The sequence below is a fragment of the Chelonoidis abingdonii genome, chromosome 9, assembly GCF_003597395.2.
Source record: "Chelonoidis abingdonii isolate Lonesome George chromosome 9, CheloAbing_2.0, whole genome shotgun sequence".
NCBI lineage: Eukaryota > Metazoa > Chordata > Testudines > Testudinidae > Chelonoidis > Chelonoidis abingdonii.
In genome coordinates, this window is record NC_133777.1 from 4,003,255 (window position 1) to 4,014,744 (window position 11,490).

Here is an 11,490-nt window from a genome sequence, read left to right on the forward strand (position 1 = left end):
GTACCTTAAATGCATTGACTGACTCCTTTGTGACTGGGGGTGTGAAAAGGAATGCAGGGTTGGGGGCATAAAGGTGGTTTGGTGGCTAATACAGACTGCCTCTTTAAAAGAGACATTTCACATCCCAAGTCAGCATCTGTTTTTATTTAAATAGCCTTAGAAGCTATAGGAACTCATTAGCAGTACCAGGGTGTATACACATTCTCTTTTAGCTGCAGGACATTTTCTATGTATAAATTGTGTTCTTCCAGTCATGGTGTCCTAGAATTTCAGTACACATGCTGGCTTCTGAGGACTTTAAAATGACAGATGACTTAACAGGGCACTGAGTAAGTGTACCTCTTGGTCTCGCAGATTTACAGTCCCTGTAGAAATACAAGTGCATTATACATCTTCACCATTTGATATTAAATCCAGAGTTCATTTTCTCCACTGCATGGTACGCCGTGTGCAACGTTGTTTCAGCTTTTACTGAGTTTGTACCACCCAGCCACTGTTCATATAGTTCTTTCACAGTGCGGTTCCTCTCTGGAATTTCAGTCTTAACAGATTCATACAACTTCTCAACTTGCTGGAGTAAATCCTTGGGGGATTCACCTTCTGCTCTGATCTGACCACCTCCGTTTAAACAGCCTAGGTGCAACACAAGAATATGACTGTGGGTGTGGAAATGCTTTAATAAAACTTTAAGAGTAATTAAATCAATTAATACAAACCAATTACCTCAATCTGCAACTGACAGTAGCAACATAAGACTTCATCAATGAAAAACACAGATAAGTGGGGAATGAAATCAAATACTGCAACATGGTGGCACCCACAAGCCCTATAAAGGAGCCTATTGGTCAGCTGTGGCCCAGTCCTAGTTCAGAATGGACAGCAATGCATGAGGATAAAAGGACAGGAAACTAGGACTTCCTGTTCTTTGGGGGGTGGGGGGGGAGTTGGGGAGGGAGCAGGAACTTGTGGCTGTCCTTCAGACAGCCTGGAAAAGGACCATGCTTAGAGCAAGGCAGAAATAGCCTTTGAGTCTCAACTGAAGGAAGGAGATGGAAAGTCCTGCCCTCTCCATAAACAGAGGACTCGGAGGGGGAGTTTGCAAGAGTGGTGGATGACTGAAGAAGGCAGCTGGGAGGGGTCCTGGGAAGAAGCCAGGCACTGCAAATGAGGGGGAGCAGTGTGCCTGAAACCAGAGCTATCAGAGTCAGCTGCATAATGCCTAGTTTGGACCATGCAACCAATTCTTCAGTGCTGGGGAACACTGCTACTAGGTAAAGATTATATAGACCCTAGAGGAGCAACTGAGGCCCAGAGAGGGTGAAGAATGGCTAGTCAGAGCCAGTGGTTGCTTTGGACTCATTTACCCAGAGGGATGGAGTTTTCCTAATGTAGCTGGCTGGCTAAATTCAATTGCCAATGTATCCAACCAGAAGAGGCAGCAGCACTCGCTACACCAGAAAGGTAAGGGAATCTATTTAACACTTTCTAAGAAGTCTAAGAATTTTTTCTACAAGTTACTCTTCCTATTTCTCACACCCTGCAGTCCTCTCAAGGGGATAGTGTGACTCTTGAGCTGAGAATATAGCTCTACCTCCCATCAGCCAAATGGAAGGAGTCGTGCATCATGAAGGCAGAGAAGGTAACTGAACATCACTGACCAAGCTGAAGGGAGAAAGATTGAGAGAAGTGGGCAAACTGTTTCTAGCTCATTGGAGTGGAGCACCCTCTGTCTCTAAGCTAGCTGAAAAGCAGAACTTTCACTTCTGCATGGCTTTGGAAGCACTTGGGTTTACAAAGCTGGGGCAGGGCAGTGTGGAGGTTTTTAAAAGCTGAATTGTTAATTAAGAATTGCACCCAGTTTTGACATGCACAGTTTCAATCATGACTAAAAAGTAATTGCTAAAGAATTGTTGACTGCTACACTTAAAAAACTAAACCAACACACCTGTCTTAACAAAACACTAACACACAGTCTGTAGCTTTCAGACACACAAACAGACATGAAGGCTTCAATCCAGCTCTCAGAACTTCAGAAACCCTAATAAGTCCTTGTGTAGCCTTACCTGATGGGCAAGCCATGACTTCAACATAGTGATAAGGTGATTTTCCTCGTTTCAGTTTTTGCACTAAGTTCTGTATGTTTCGAAATCCATAAGCCAAGGCAAACTGAAGCAGGACTGTGCCATCCTTTTCAAGTGTCACTTCCTGGAAATCCTTGTTTCTAGGGAATAAAATCAGGCAAAATCATTTGTCTAAATTAATTCTCTATTTAGCACTTGACTGAATACTGGAGAGCAAGTTTTAAGTTTTACGCAGAAGATTATTCAAATAAAGAAACTGTCCTTTGAGGCAGCAGAGGACAAGTGTTCTTGGGGAAGAAACTATCCTCCATAAATCTAGTTAAATTAGGGACCTAAACCCCAATTCTACCTCAAATACAAAAGGAAAAGTGTGTAAAGATGAACATTTTTATGTCCACATAATGCAGATGTCACGCTGGTCAACATCAATTATTGGTGTCTTTAGTAGGAACAGAACAGTTATAAGGCAAGAAAATTAGAACCACAGTGTGCTATGGAAACCATTTCCCCCAAACGGATGCTTGTACACTTCTTAATGTCGAGCTCTGAACTCTTTCCAGTCTCGCTCAGTCAGACAATTGGCACACGCGGCAGCTCAAATCAGGCCAGCTGTGCTGCTCCCTGGCCAAACAGCCATGCACTGCACATGGCGGCTGGGAAATATGAGAACAATGTGTGCATGGATTTCTCTTAGCAACCCTCAGATTCATGCACCCTAGATGACCACCTTGCTGTTAGGCTTTGATCTGCTGAAGAGCATCAGTGTCTGGACATCAAAATCCCCATGTTAGTATGTACTTCTATAGGGCCCTACAAACGATACATTATATACACACCTGGGAGGCAGGCAGGCGTTTCATTTTAAAGTGAGGCAGAGAGAGATTTAAGTGACTTGCTCAAGGTCTCTCAGCAACTGGGTGGCAAAGCTGGAAATACAACCCAGGAGTCCTGACACCTAGTCTTCTAATCTAACCACTAATTAACACAATGAGAGAGGAGGAATTAAAATCCCAACACATCTATTTTAGTGTCTGATGACAGGTGAAGGACTCCCTCATTTCCATGAGAGCGTCAGCTGCCAGGTTGCTCTAAATGTTTTCTGTAGCTTAACAGTGGGGAAATCTACAATGCAGAACACTATGTGGTGATGGGGAAGGGGTCAAGAAGGCACTATGGGAAAAGGCTGCACAGACTGCTGGGTGTAGGGAGCCAATTGCCATGGCTTGCTGTACAATGTTTAACACGGAAGATTGCTCTTTGATTACTGGCAGGAGAGTATAAACGGAACTGCAGTGAAATACAGCATGCTGCAACATAGTTTCAATTCCTTACTTTAAAGGTTTGTATTGAACTTCATCCACTTGAATCCCAAACAGTTCTTTTGCTGCATACTTGTATATGTGTTCCAAATAGCCACCAGACCCGCCACCAGAATGGCCAAGGAGCTCCTCTTCTGAAACGCTGCTAAACCTGGGGAAAAGGGAAGAAAAAGAAGGCCCCTCTTTGGACCTGCTTATAAAATCGGATACCCAGTGCTACATTCATTGGCACTGAGAAACCGATTTCAGCGACAGTGAAGTAGTTTCAGACTACTAGTAAAAAAGCCCTTTTCTCCTCTTGAAACAGAATTACTTCACCATGCACAAAAAGGAATTTGGAAGTAATATGTAGCCAGCTGTAATTTAGTTCCTTGCGACCAACTTCCCATCCGATAGCTATGAACTGCCTGGTATTGACTAGTGATAATTTCAGAGCTATGTAAATTTAACCCTACACTCTCAGATATGGGCTTGATTCAACTTTTAAAAAGGAAAATTTGTTCCAAGTCAAACATACCATCTCCCAGTAACTTTCACTGTGTCACTGTTATCAGAGTGTTTAAGCCTTAAACTCTAACATCTTTGCTAATCCCCACTACAAGTGTCTATTTGAACATTAAGGAATTTTGCTCAGACTTGTTACTTTTCTGCTTCTATAATGGTTAAACTGAAGTTTCCAATTAAAAAAAAGGAGACTGGTTGCAGGGTTTAACTTTACATGACCGTACAGTCTTGGAGAGCCCATCCAATAGAAACTGCCTTCAAACACGTCTACCTTAGGAATTTCGAGAGCACCGATCACACCTGGGCATTTAAACAGGTCTTCCACTTCATAGGTCATTCATGGGGAGGGAAGGGATGGCTCAGTGGTTTGAGCATTACCTTGCTAAACCCAGAGTTGCAAGTTCAATCCTTGAGGGGGGCACTTAGGGATCTGGGGCAAAAATCTGTCTGGGGATCGGCCCTGCTTTGAGCAGGGGGTTGGACTAGACGGTCCCTTCCAATCCTGATATTCTATGATTTCCATTTCTGGAGGATTCAGGCTATTGGCTTTGATAATGCCACTGATGAATGTTAAACCCACCCTGCAGAATAACCAGCAACCCTGCTGCTGAATTTTGTTTTTAATTGAAAGTAGTTTTGCTACTTCTGCACTTCTCTCCAGTAATGAATCCACTTCATACCCAGGAATCGGGACTTAGCCCAAAAGCATTTACATAGCAGATGTTCCAGTACAACTGGGACAGCTGGGAGGGGAAATGGCCTGAGTTATCAATCCTGGCCAACTGGTTTCCATACTCTTAACCACAGAACTTCTAGGAAACCCGAAAGAACAAAGGCCAAACCTCTTGAACTTTCGCTCAGTCTTTCCTAGAAGCCTGCAAGCTAAAGGCAAACACTTGTGTCTGTATGGCCTAAATAATGCCAAGAAAAGCCAAGAGTCAAACACCTCAAACAATGCCAGTAATCTGACAAGGCACAGCTGTCTATGTGGAAGGTCGCTGTAATGCTTCTTGAGAATAGCAACCCACAACAATGGCTTTTGTTATAAGAGGATAATCAGGAAATGTTTAGGTGTTTTTACCCACTCAAACAGTTTCCAGAATGGTAGCTGTGTCAGTCTGTATCACCACAAGTACTCCTTGTTCTTTTTTCATCAGAGAGTGTGACACTTGCATTCTGCTGCTCACAGCTGCAGAAGGGAAAACACCTGGGATTTCAGTCAGATCTAAGATGTTGCCACTTGCAGATAAAAATCGCAGCCTTAGAATTGTGAAAGACAATATTTCACCCTGTAATCAGGCAGAGGCTATTTTTAACTCAACTCTTGTTTACAGGAACTGTGATTCATTAATGAATGTTTCAGTGTGTCCAGCCTCACGTACTGCTGATCTGTGAAAAGGAGTCTGACAGTAAGCCTCATCGCTGGCTAAGGCAAGCAGTAATACCAGCAAAAGCACAAGGATTTTTGGCACTTGTATCATTCTTGCTGCCAAATTTAATAACCTCTTAATGGCCTTTTCCACATGCCAAAGGAATAAATGGAACAACAGCCATTTGACTGCTTATGTTAATCCTCCAAATTCTGTGGAATACGTGCTGTTTATGACCAGCCAATTTACTGAGTAGGGTAAGGATCGCAGAAGGTTAGAGAGGAGCATTATCATCTCTAAACATGAGACATAACATTAAACAAGCACTTTTAATAAGTTAGCCAAAGATTTTATCAAAGAGTTAGAGATTTTGTTTGCTGCTATGGAAATGTTAATGAGAAAAACAACAAGGGGTCTGGTGGCACCTTAAAGACTAACAGATTTATTTGGGCATACACCTTCGTGGGCAAAAAAACTCACTTCTTCAGATGCATGGAGTGAAAGTTACAGATGCAAGCATTATTATACTGACACATGCTCTAACCATGAGGCAAAATATTGTACACTAGCCTACTGGGCCATGTACATCTATTTTCTTCTCTTAAAGCTTCTAGGGAAATACTGAATTTGTAGCACTTCAGTTTTATGAACGTATCAAAGTACTGCAAAGTCACTTTCCATGCACTGATGAAAACACATCCTTTTAGTTTAATGTGCTATGGAATACTGCAGCTAATGCCAATTTAGATGAATAAAACATCTGATTTCTAAATCCTCCAAATTCTTGTAGTCACTTAGCTTTCCATGCGGTTGGCATTTAGCCAAGTTACTTTTCAGTTAAAGCAATTAAACAGTCTCATCTGCTTTACACATGTTCAATATGCTTTTATTGAATAAGAGAATGCCGAAAGACTAGCTGAAATTACTTGGATATTTGCTCATTTGTTCTTCAGCACTGGAATACATACAGTACTAAAAATCTAAACATAGCAGACTTGTAAATTTCTGTATCATCCCATTATATTCTCCATTCTGGACTATTTCATTTTTCCATTTGCTCATTAGTTTCTAAATTTGTGCTTGGTGTAATGTCTCTAAAAACAGACACACTGTGAATGTTAGCTACATGAAGTAATAAAAGATTGGATAGAAAAGTGCAGAACAATTATGTCACTAACAATCTTATTAAGTGAATTCATCCACTTCTGCTGCTTTGCAGAAAAATAACTCTTAACGGGTGGGCTATGAAAATAAGTCTACAGCAGACAGTTGACTTCAGAGTCTCTTAAAATGCTTATTGACCTGATCTTGCAGACTGCACAGAGCAGTTGATGATGCACTATTGTTCTTAACAGATTCAAAATCCGTAAGACAACAGCAAAAATCTGAGTAAGATGTACAAAAGATGCAAATATCTGCAACTTTTGTAGTGTTAAATCATTTGTGGAAGGGGCAAATTCTGCTGTAGAACCCGGCTGTGAGAGTATTTTAGTAAACGTTTAAGGGAGATCATTTGTTCTTACATGGTATCCAAAGGAGCCATGTTCACATCTGACAGAGAGACTCCCTTTTGTTCCAACAATCGTAGAACTTCTCCTGAAACAGAAACATCGGTGTAAGTGTTCGCTTTTAGGGTAAAGAAAAATGTTCACCAGTATGAAAGCCTAAATCCACAAATGTAATTAATGCCAACTGGCCCCTAGTGACTATTTCTTAACTTTTTTCACTTCTGTTGTGTGGCAATTGGAGATGCTTTGCAGGAAAGCAGTCTGAACCCAGAAGGCTCAAAGGTGAATGCAAAAAAACATTCCAAGTAGACAAGTTTTCATTGGCTAATGTCCTAGAAAACCAAGTGTTAAAATGCAAAATTATTGACAGAACAGATAAGAGGTCACGAAAGCATATTTTACAAAGTGCTCTAGTCTAGTGCGTATCTGTGGATCAGAGGACAGGTGAGGTGAAGCTAGATAGCGTAGTCTACATGGCATTTCAGAGCATTCTTTTAGGATCAGCAGCTACTACCTTATATCATAAGAACCAATGGAGAAGCTCTGGTCCCCTTACCCGTAGTAATTACACAGTCAACCTCACGAGTTTGGTACTCTTGGCTGAAGAAGTCTGGTCTTGAAGCTTCTAGTTTTTTGTCATAACAGGGCATTACTGTCACATGGTAGGTCTGGTCAGGTGAAAAATGCTGCAAAAAAAATTTGTACAGTTGCACTAACTGCTATTAACAAATTTAATTAAGGCACAGGTAGGAGTGGAGCAGCTAAAAGCCAATTGTGCTGCTAGAAATCTCCTTTGCTGCTAACAATTTTCAGTACCTGAATTAATACTTTCTATTCCTTCCTAATTGTGCAGGAAAGAATATAGAGTAACTATCTTTGTAGCATGCTTTAATAGCTTTTTTTTGTTTTGTTTCCTCTATTAAGCCATACGATCCTGGCAGATTTAGTCAGTCAAGAGTCTGTAATTACATGAGTAGTCAGCTGTGTTTCATATCCATTGCCCCAGGCCAGACTCAGACCCATGACAATTTATATTCTGCAACAATTACTCCAGGTAATTAGCTGAAGTTCATCACAATCCAAGAAGCTCTCAGGGACCAAGGAAACAAGTTGTTGAATCAAGGCCATTGTTTCAGAGAATTTGACAACAGATACTGAGTAGTTGCCAGATGTCTGAGTTTATTCAACAAAAGTGGTACAACCAATGTTCATTAATGGATAATCAAACATGGCAGTAGCAATGCTCAAGTTTTTTGGTGGACTCAATATTTGGCTATAAGAGTGACACTAGTCTTTAGACATCAAAGTGACATTTGGAGGAATTCCAGAGGCAACAACGATAGAACAGAATTAAATCAAACTGAAATAAAAACATCAAGCTGGGGAAAAGCACATAGTCTCTTGCTAAAAAATTATCTGCATGTAAACATGAATTCAAGCTCTGTATAAGATCATGGTAGTAGTTTGCTTTTAGATAGGAAAAAAACGCACCAGAAAAGCAAATAGGATGGTAGGAGGGATGTGACAAATCTTCTGGATTTGTTGAGTAACAGATAGAGGTTTTAACTGACCTTTTCAATGCCAAACCTGGAACTCTGCTTCCAATAGGCACTTGCAGGAAAAGAGCTGGGCAGCTAAAGAGGGGGTCTAAGACCAAGTATCAGAAGGGAGGCAAAGGAGACACCTGGTGGCATGAGTCTGATTTTAACATTCTCCAACTCCAACTCTAAGGGCTGGTCTACACTAGGGGGAATCAATCTAAGATACGCAACTTCAGCTACGCTATTCATGTAGCTGAAGTTGAAATATCTTAGTTCCACTTACCTGGCCATCCTCAGGGCGGTGAGTGAACCGCCGCGGCTCCCTCGTCAACTCCACTTACTCCTCCTGCCGAGGTGGCGTATGGGCATCGATTCAGGGATCGATTTATCGCATCTAGATGAGATGCGAAAATTGATCCCTGATAGATCAATTTTTAGATACTGTTTTCACCTCTTAGCTCAGAGAGCCGAAGCTTCTCATGAAATTAAAGTGAGATGATAGACAGGCTGACTTGCTAGTGATCTACAAGATTTTCATATCTGTAAATCAATCCTATTTAATACACTGTCTTTAACAATGTTTTAAACACAGCTCAAGATCTAATTTCTACAGTTTCCTGTTAAGCATGGTCCATGTAAAGTCTTACCTGCTGTTTTGCAAAGTGACCCTTGATCAAGGAGCCCATAACCTGCTGTGGGGACTTAGTGGTACTAATGTAAGGAATAACAAAACTTCCATGAGTTTTCTCCGCATAGCAGATCCAACCTGCGAAAAGATGAAGTACAATTAATCAATGCACAGACTTTCAGTGGCTTCTGAATCAGCCTTATTGCCAGCCAACAACCACCATTTTCAACCTCTCTTCGGCACACAGTATAAGAATAGCCCTTACCAACTGGATTCTGGGACAAGACTAGCTTCGCAAAGTAACAGTGCACTTAAACATCTGTACCACTATGGGTAAGAACTTCCACAGTTCATGTAATCATTCAGGAATAAGTGTCTCTTTCTAAGACCATTGAAGACATTTATAATATTCTCACAGCACATAGCACCAAGAGCAAGTCTCATGTACACGTGGTTTTAGCCATTAACTTTTTCAGCTGTTTACTACACTTCTCTAGTGTGCAGTTAGTCTGCCACATTATCTGACCACTTCTATAGCCATTTAACTATATTACAATATACCTGGACAGGCAGAGGCCAGCATGGGCAAAGCCTTTTTATCTTCAGTTTGCCTTTGAAAGCGCCGTACAAACTCTCGCTGGCTCTCCAACAAGCTGAAGTTTCTGGAGAAAGTTGTATCAAACACATAGTGCACACCTAGATAGCACAGAGGTATTAAAGCCATCAAAAACTGACAAATGCCACAAACTACAACACAAAAAGCCAGCCCAGACAGGTTGAAGCCTGGTATTTTCACATATTTATCGACTGCTGTAATTGGAAACAGAACAGTCTCCTAGTACATAATAAGACACGCAAATAGAAAAACTGGATGAGAAAAATGTATTGATGATGGAGTGTTTTAGGATCCCTTCCCTCACATTGAGTTTAATATGTCATCAAAGTAACAGAGGTCTGAATTCCCATTCATGTTATGATTTTTGAAACAGGCACTTGGAAGTTTATTCACGCAACTTCTACAGACAAACAGAAGTTCACTTGGAATGTTACTAAGCTATACCCAAAAATTTCATCTGCAATTACCAAAAGGTAACAAGCTTGCCTAAATTTTTTAAGAATGCTGTCAATTTCTTTGCTGTTTCTAGAGGCGTCATCTTAAATCTTGCAGCTAGTGATGCTCTGGATTGTGGTGAAACGGAAACTATAACTAACTTCTGTTGATTAGGAGCTGCAGTCTGAAAAACAAGAAGTGGAATATCATCATTTCCTGAGCAGTTAAGATATAGCATCTTTGATATGTTAGTAACTTAGAAGATACTTTAAAAAGAAAACATTGCGACCACAGACAAGTATGATCCAGTGGGGGAAGATGTTGCACTTCCAAATCAAGAGATTACAGTATGACATATTATGATCCTTTCACAAACTTAATCTGACAATTCAGAGGAACAGATAAATATGTTGTGTTGTGGATATCCTACAATACCTTTTGGTTCTTGAAGACTAATCTGGATACAGATGATCTTCTTACACATTATTTTACCTGTGCTTCAGCAATCAAACAGTATGGTTTTCAAATTCCTGAGCCTACCTGCTGGCTACTGCATTAGTTGAGTATCACCTACCTTATTGGAACTTAACACTTTGTAGAGCTCTTCATGGCTCTGCTGAGTGATTAACACGCTTTCTGCGGATGTGATGCAGCCACTACAAGCTAAACAATCATTCAGGGTAATTTTAGCCTTTTCAAGCTTTTGTGCTCCTCCATCCTAGAAAGAAACAGATTAGAGCCAGTCCGAGCCATAGGAATCAGAGATCCATATGCAGAACATGTCAAAGACAAACCTGCTACATGGTACTAAGAGAATTTTGCCAAAACATTTGAACTAAGTCAGTTTTCAAACGACTTTGTTTTTGGGGGGCCCCATCACCCAACATCACTCTTCAGTCAGACCAAACCGAAAGTCAGAAACCAGAATCATAGCCTGAGCAGCAGGGTACTGATAGCCTTAATCTCATGGCAAACGCTGCTTTCACCCACTAAATGATGGCTGCTCTAAGGCACAATCATACCTCTGCGCACCTTCCTTAACAGACACCAGTAATGCAGCAGCCTCCATCTTCAACTCAACACAGACATCAAGCTCTCTTGAAAGAACAGCATCCCAAGTTTGTGTAGGAAGTACACCCTAACCCCTGAAGCGGAGAACATCATTTCTACAATGCTCCCAGCTCACTTAACCTCCAAATTGCTGTCATTCTACTTTTGCAACCATGAAAATAGTTCATTACAACTCTGTTGGTTTTACATAATAAGAACATAAGAATGGCTGTACCAGGTCAGACCAAAGGTCCATCTAGCCCAGTATCAGTCTACTGACAGTGGCCAATGCCAGGTGCCCCAGAGGGAATGAAGCTAACAGGCAATGACCAAGTGATCTCTCTCCTGCCATCCATCTCCATCCTCTGATGAACAGAGGCTAGGGACGCCATTCTTTCCCCTTCCTGGCTAATAGCCATTTATGGACTTAGCCACCAT

The 11,490-nt window shown here is 41.2% G+C and overlaps 1 protein-coding gene and 1 long non-coding RNA gene across 3 annotated transcripts in view; one reads left to right on the forward strand and one right to left on the reverse strand.

Annotated features, from left to right (window-relative positions):
• Positions 1-124: 124 nt before the first annotated feature.
• CIAO3 (cytosolic iron-sulfur assembly component 3) overlaps positions 125-11,490 on the reverse strand; it is a 16,782-nt gene continuing 5,416 nt past the window's right edge. For both annotated transcript variants that reach the window (XM_032762680.2, XM_032762681.2), the window contains 9 exons: positions 10,577-10,720; positions 10,054-10,186; positions 9,513-9,647; positions 8,971-9,089; positions 7,339-7,468; positions 6,798-6,870; positions 3,414-3,551; positions 2,064-2,221; positions 125-633 (listed from right to left, as the gene is read on the reverse strand). In XM_032762680.2, the coding sequence (XP_032618571.1) occupies positions 395-633; positions 2,064-2,221; positions 3,414-3,551; positions 6,798-6,870; positions 7,339-7,468; positions 8,971-9,089; positions 9,513-9,647; positions 10,054-10,186; positions 10,577-10,720 (1,269 nt within the window). In that variant the 3' untranslated portion in view covers positions 125-394. The remainder of the gene's footprint in view (positions 634-2,063; positions 2,222-3,413; positions 3,552-6,797; positions 6,871-7,338; positions 7,469-8,970; positions 9,090-9,512; positions 9,648-10,053; positions 10,187-10,576; positions 10,721-11,490) is intronic.
• LOC142047299 (uncharacterized) overlaps positions 1,378-11,490 on the forward strand; it is a 142,095-nt gene continuing 131,982 nt past the window's right edge. Inside the window, exon 1 of the long non-coding RNA XR_012656480.1 lies at positions 1,378-1,461. This is a non-coding gene — a long non-coding RNA (uncharacterized LOC142047299). The remainder of the gene's footprint in view (positions 1,462-11,490) is intronic.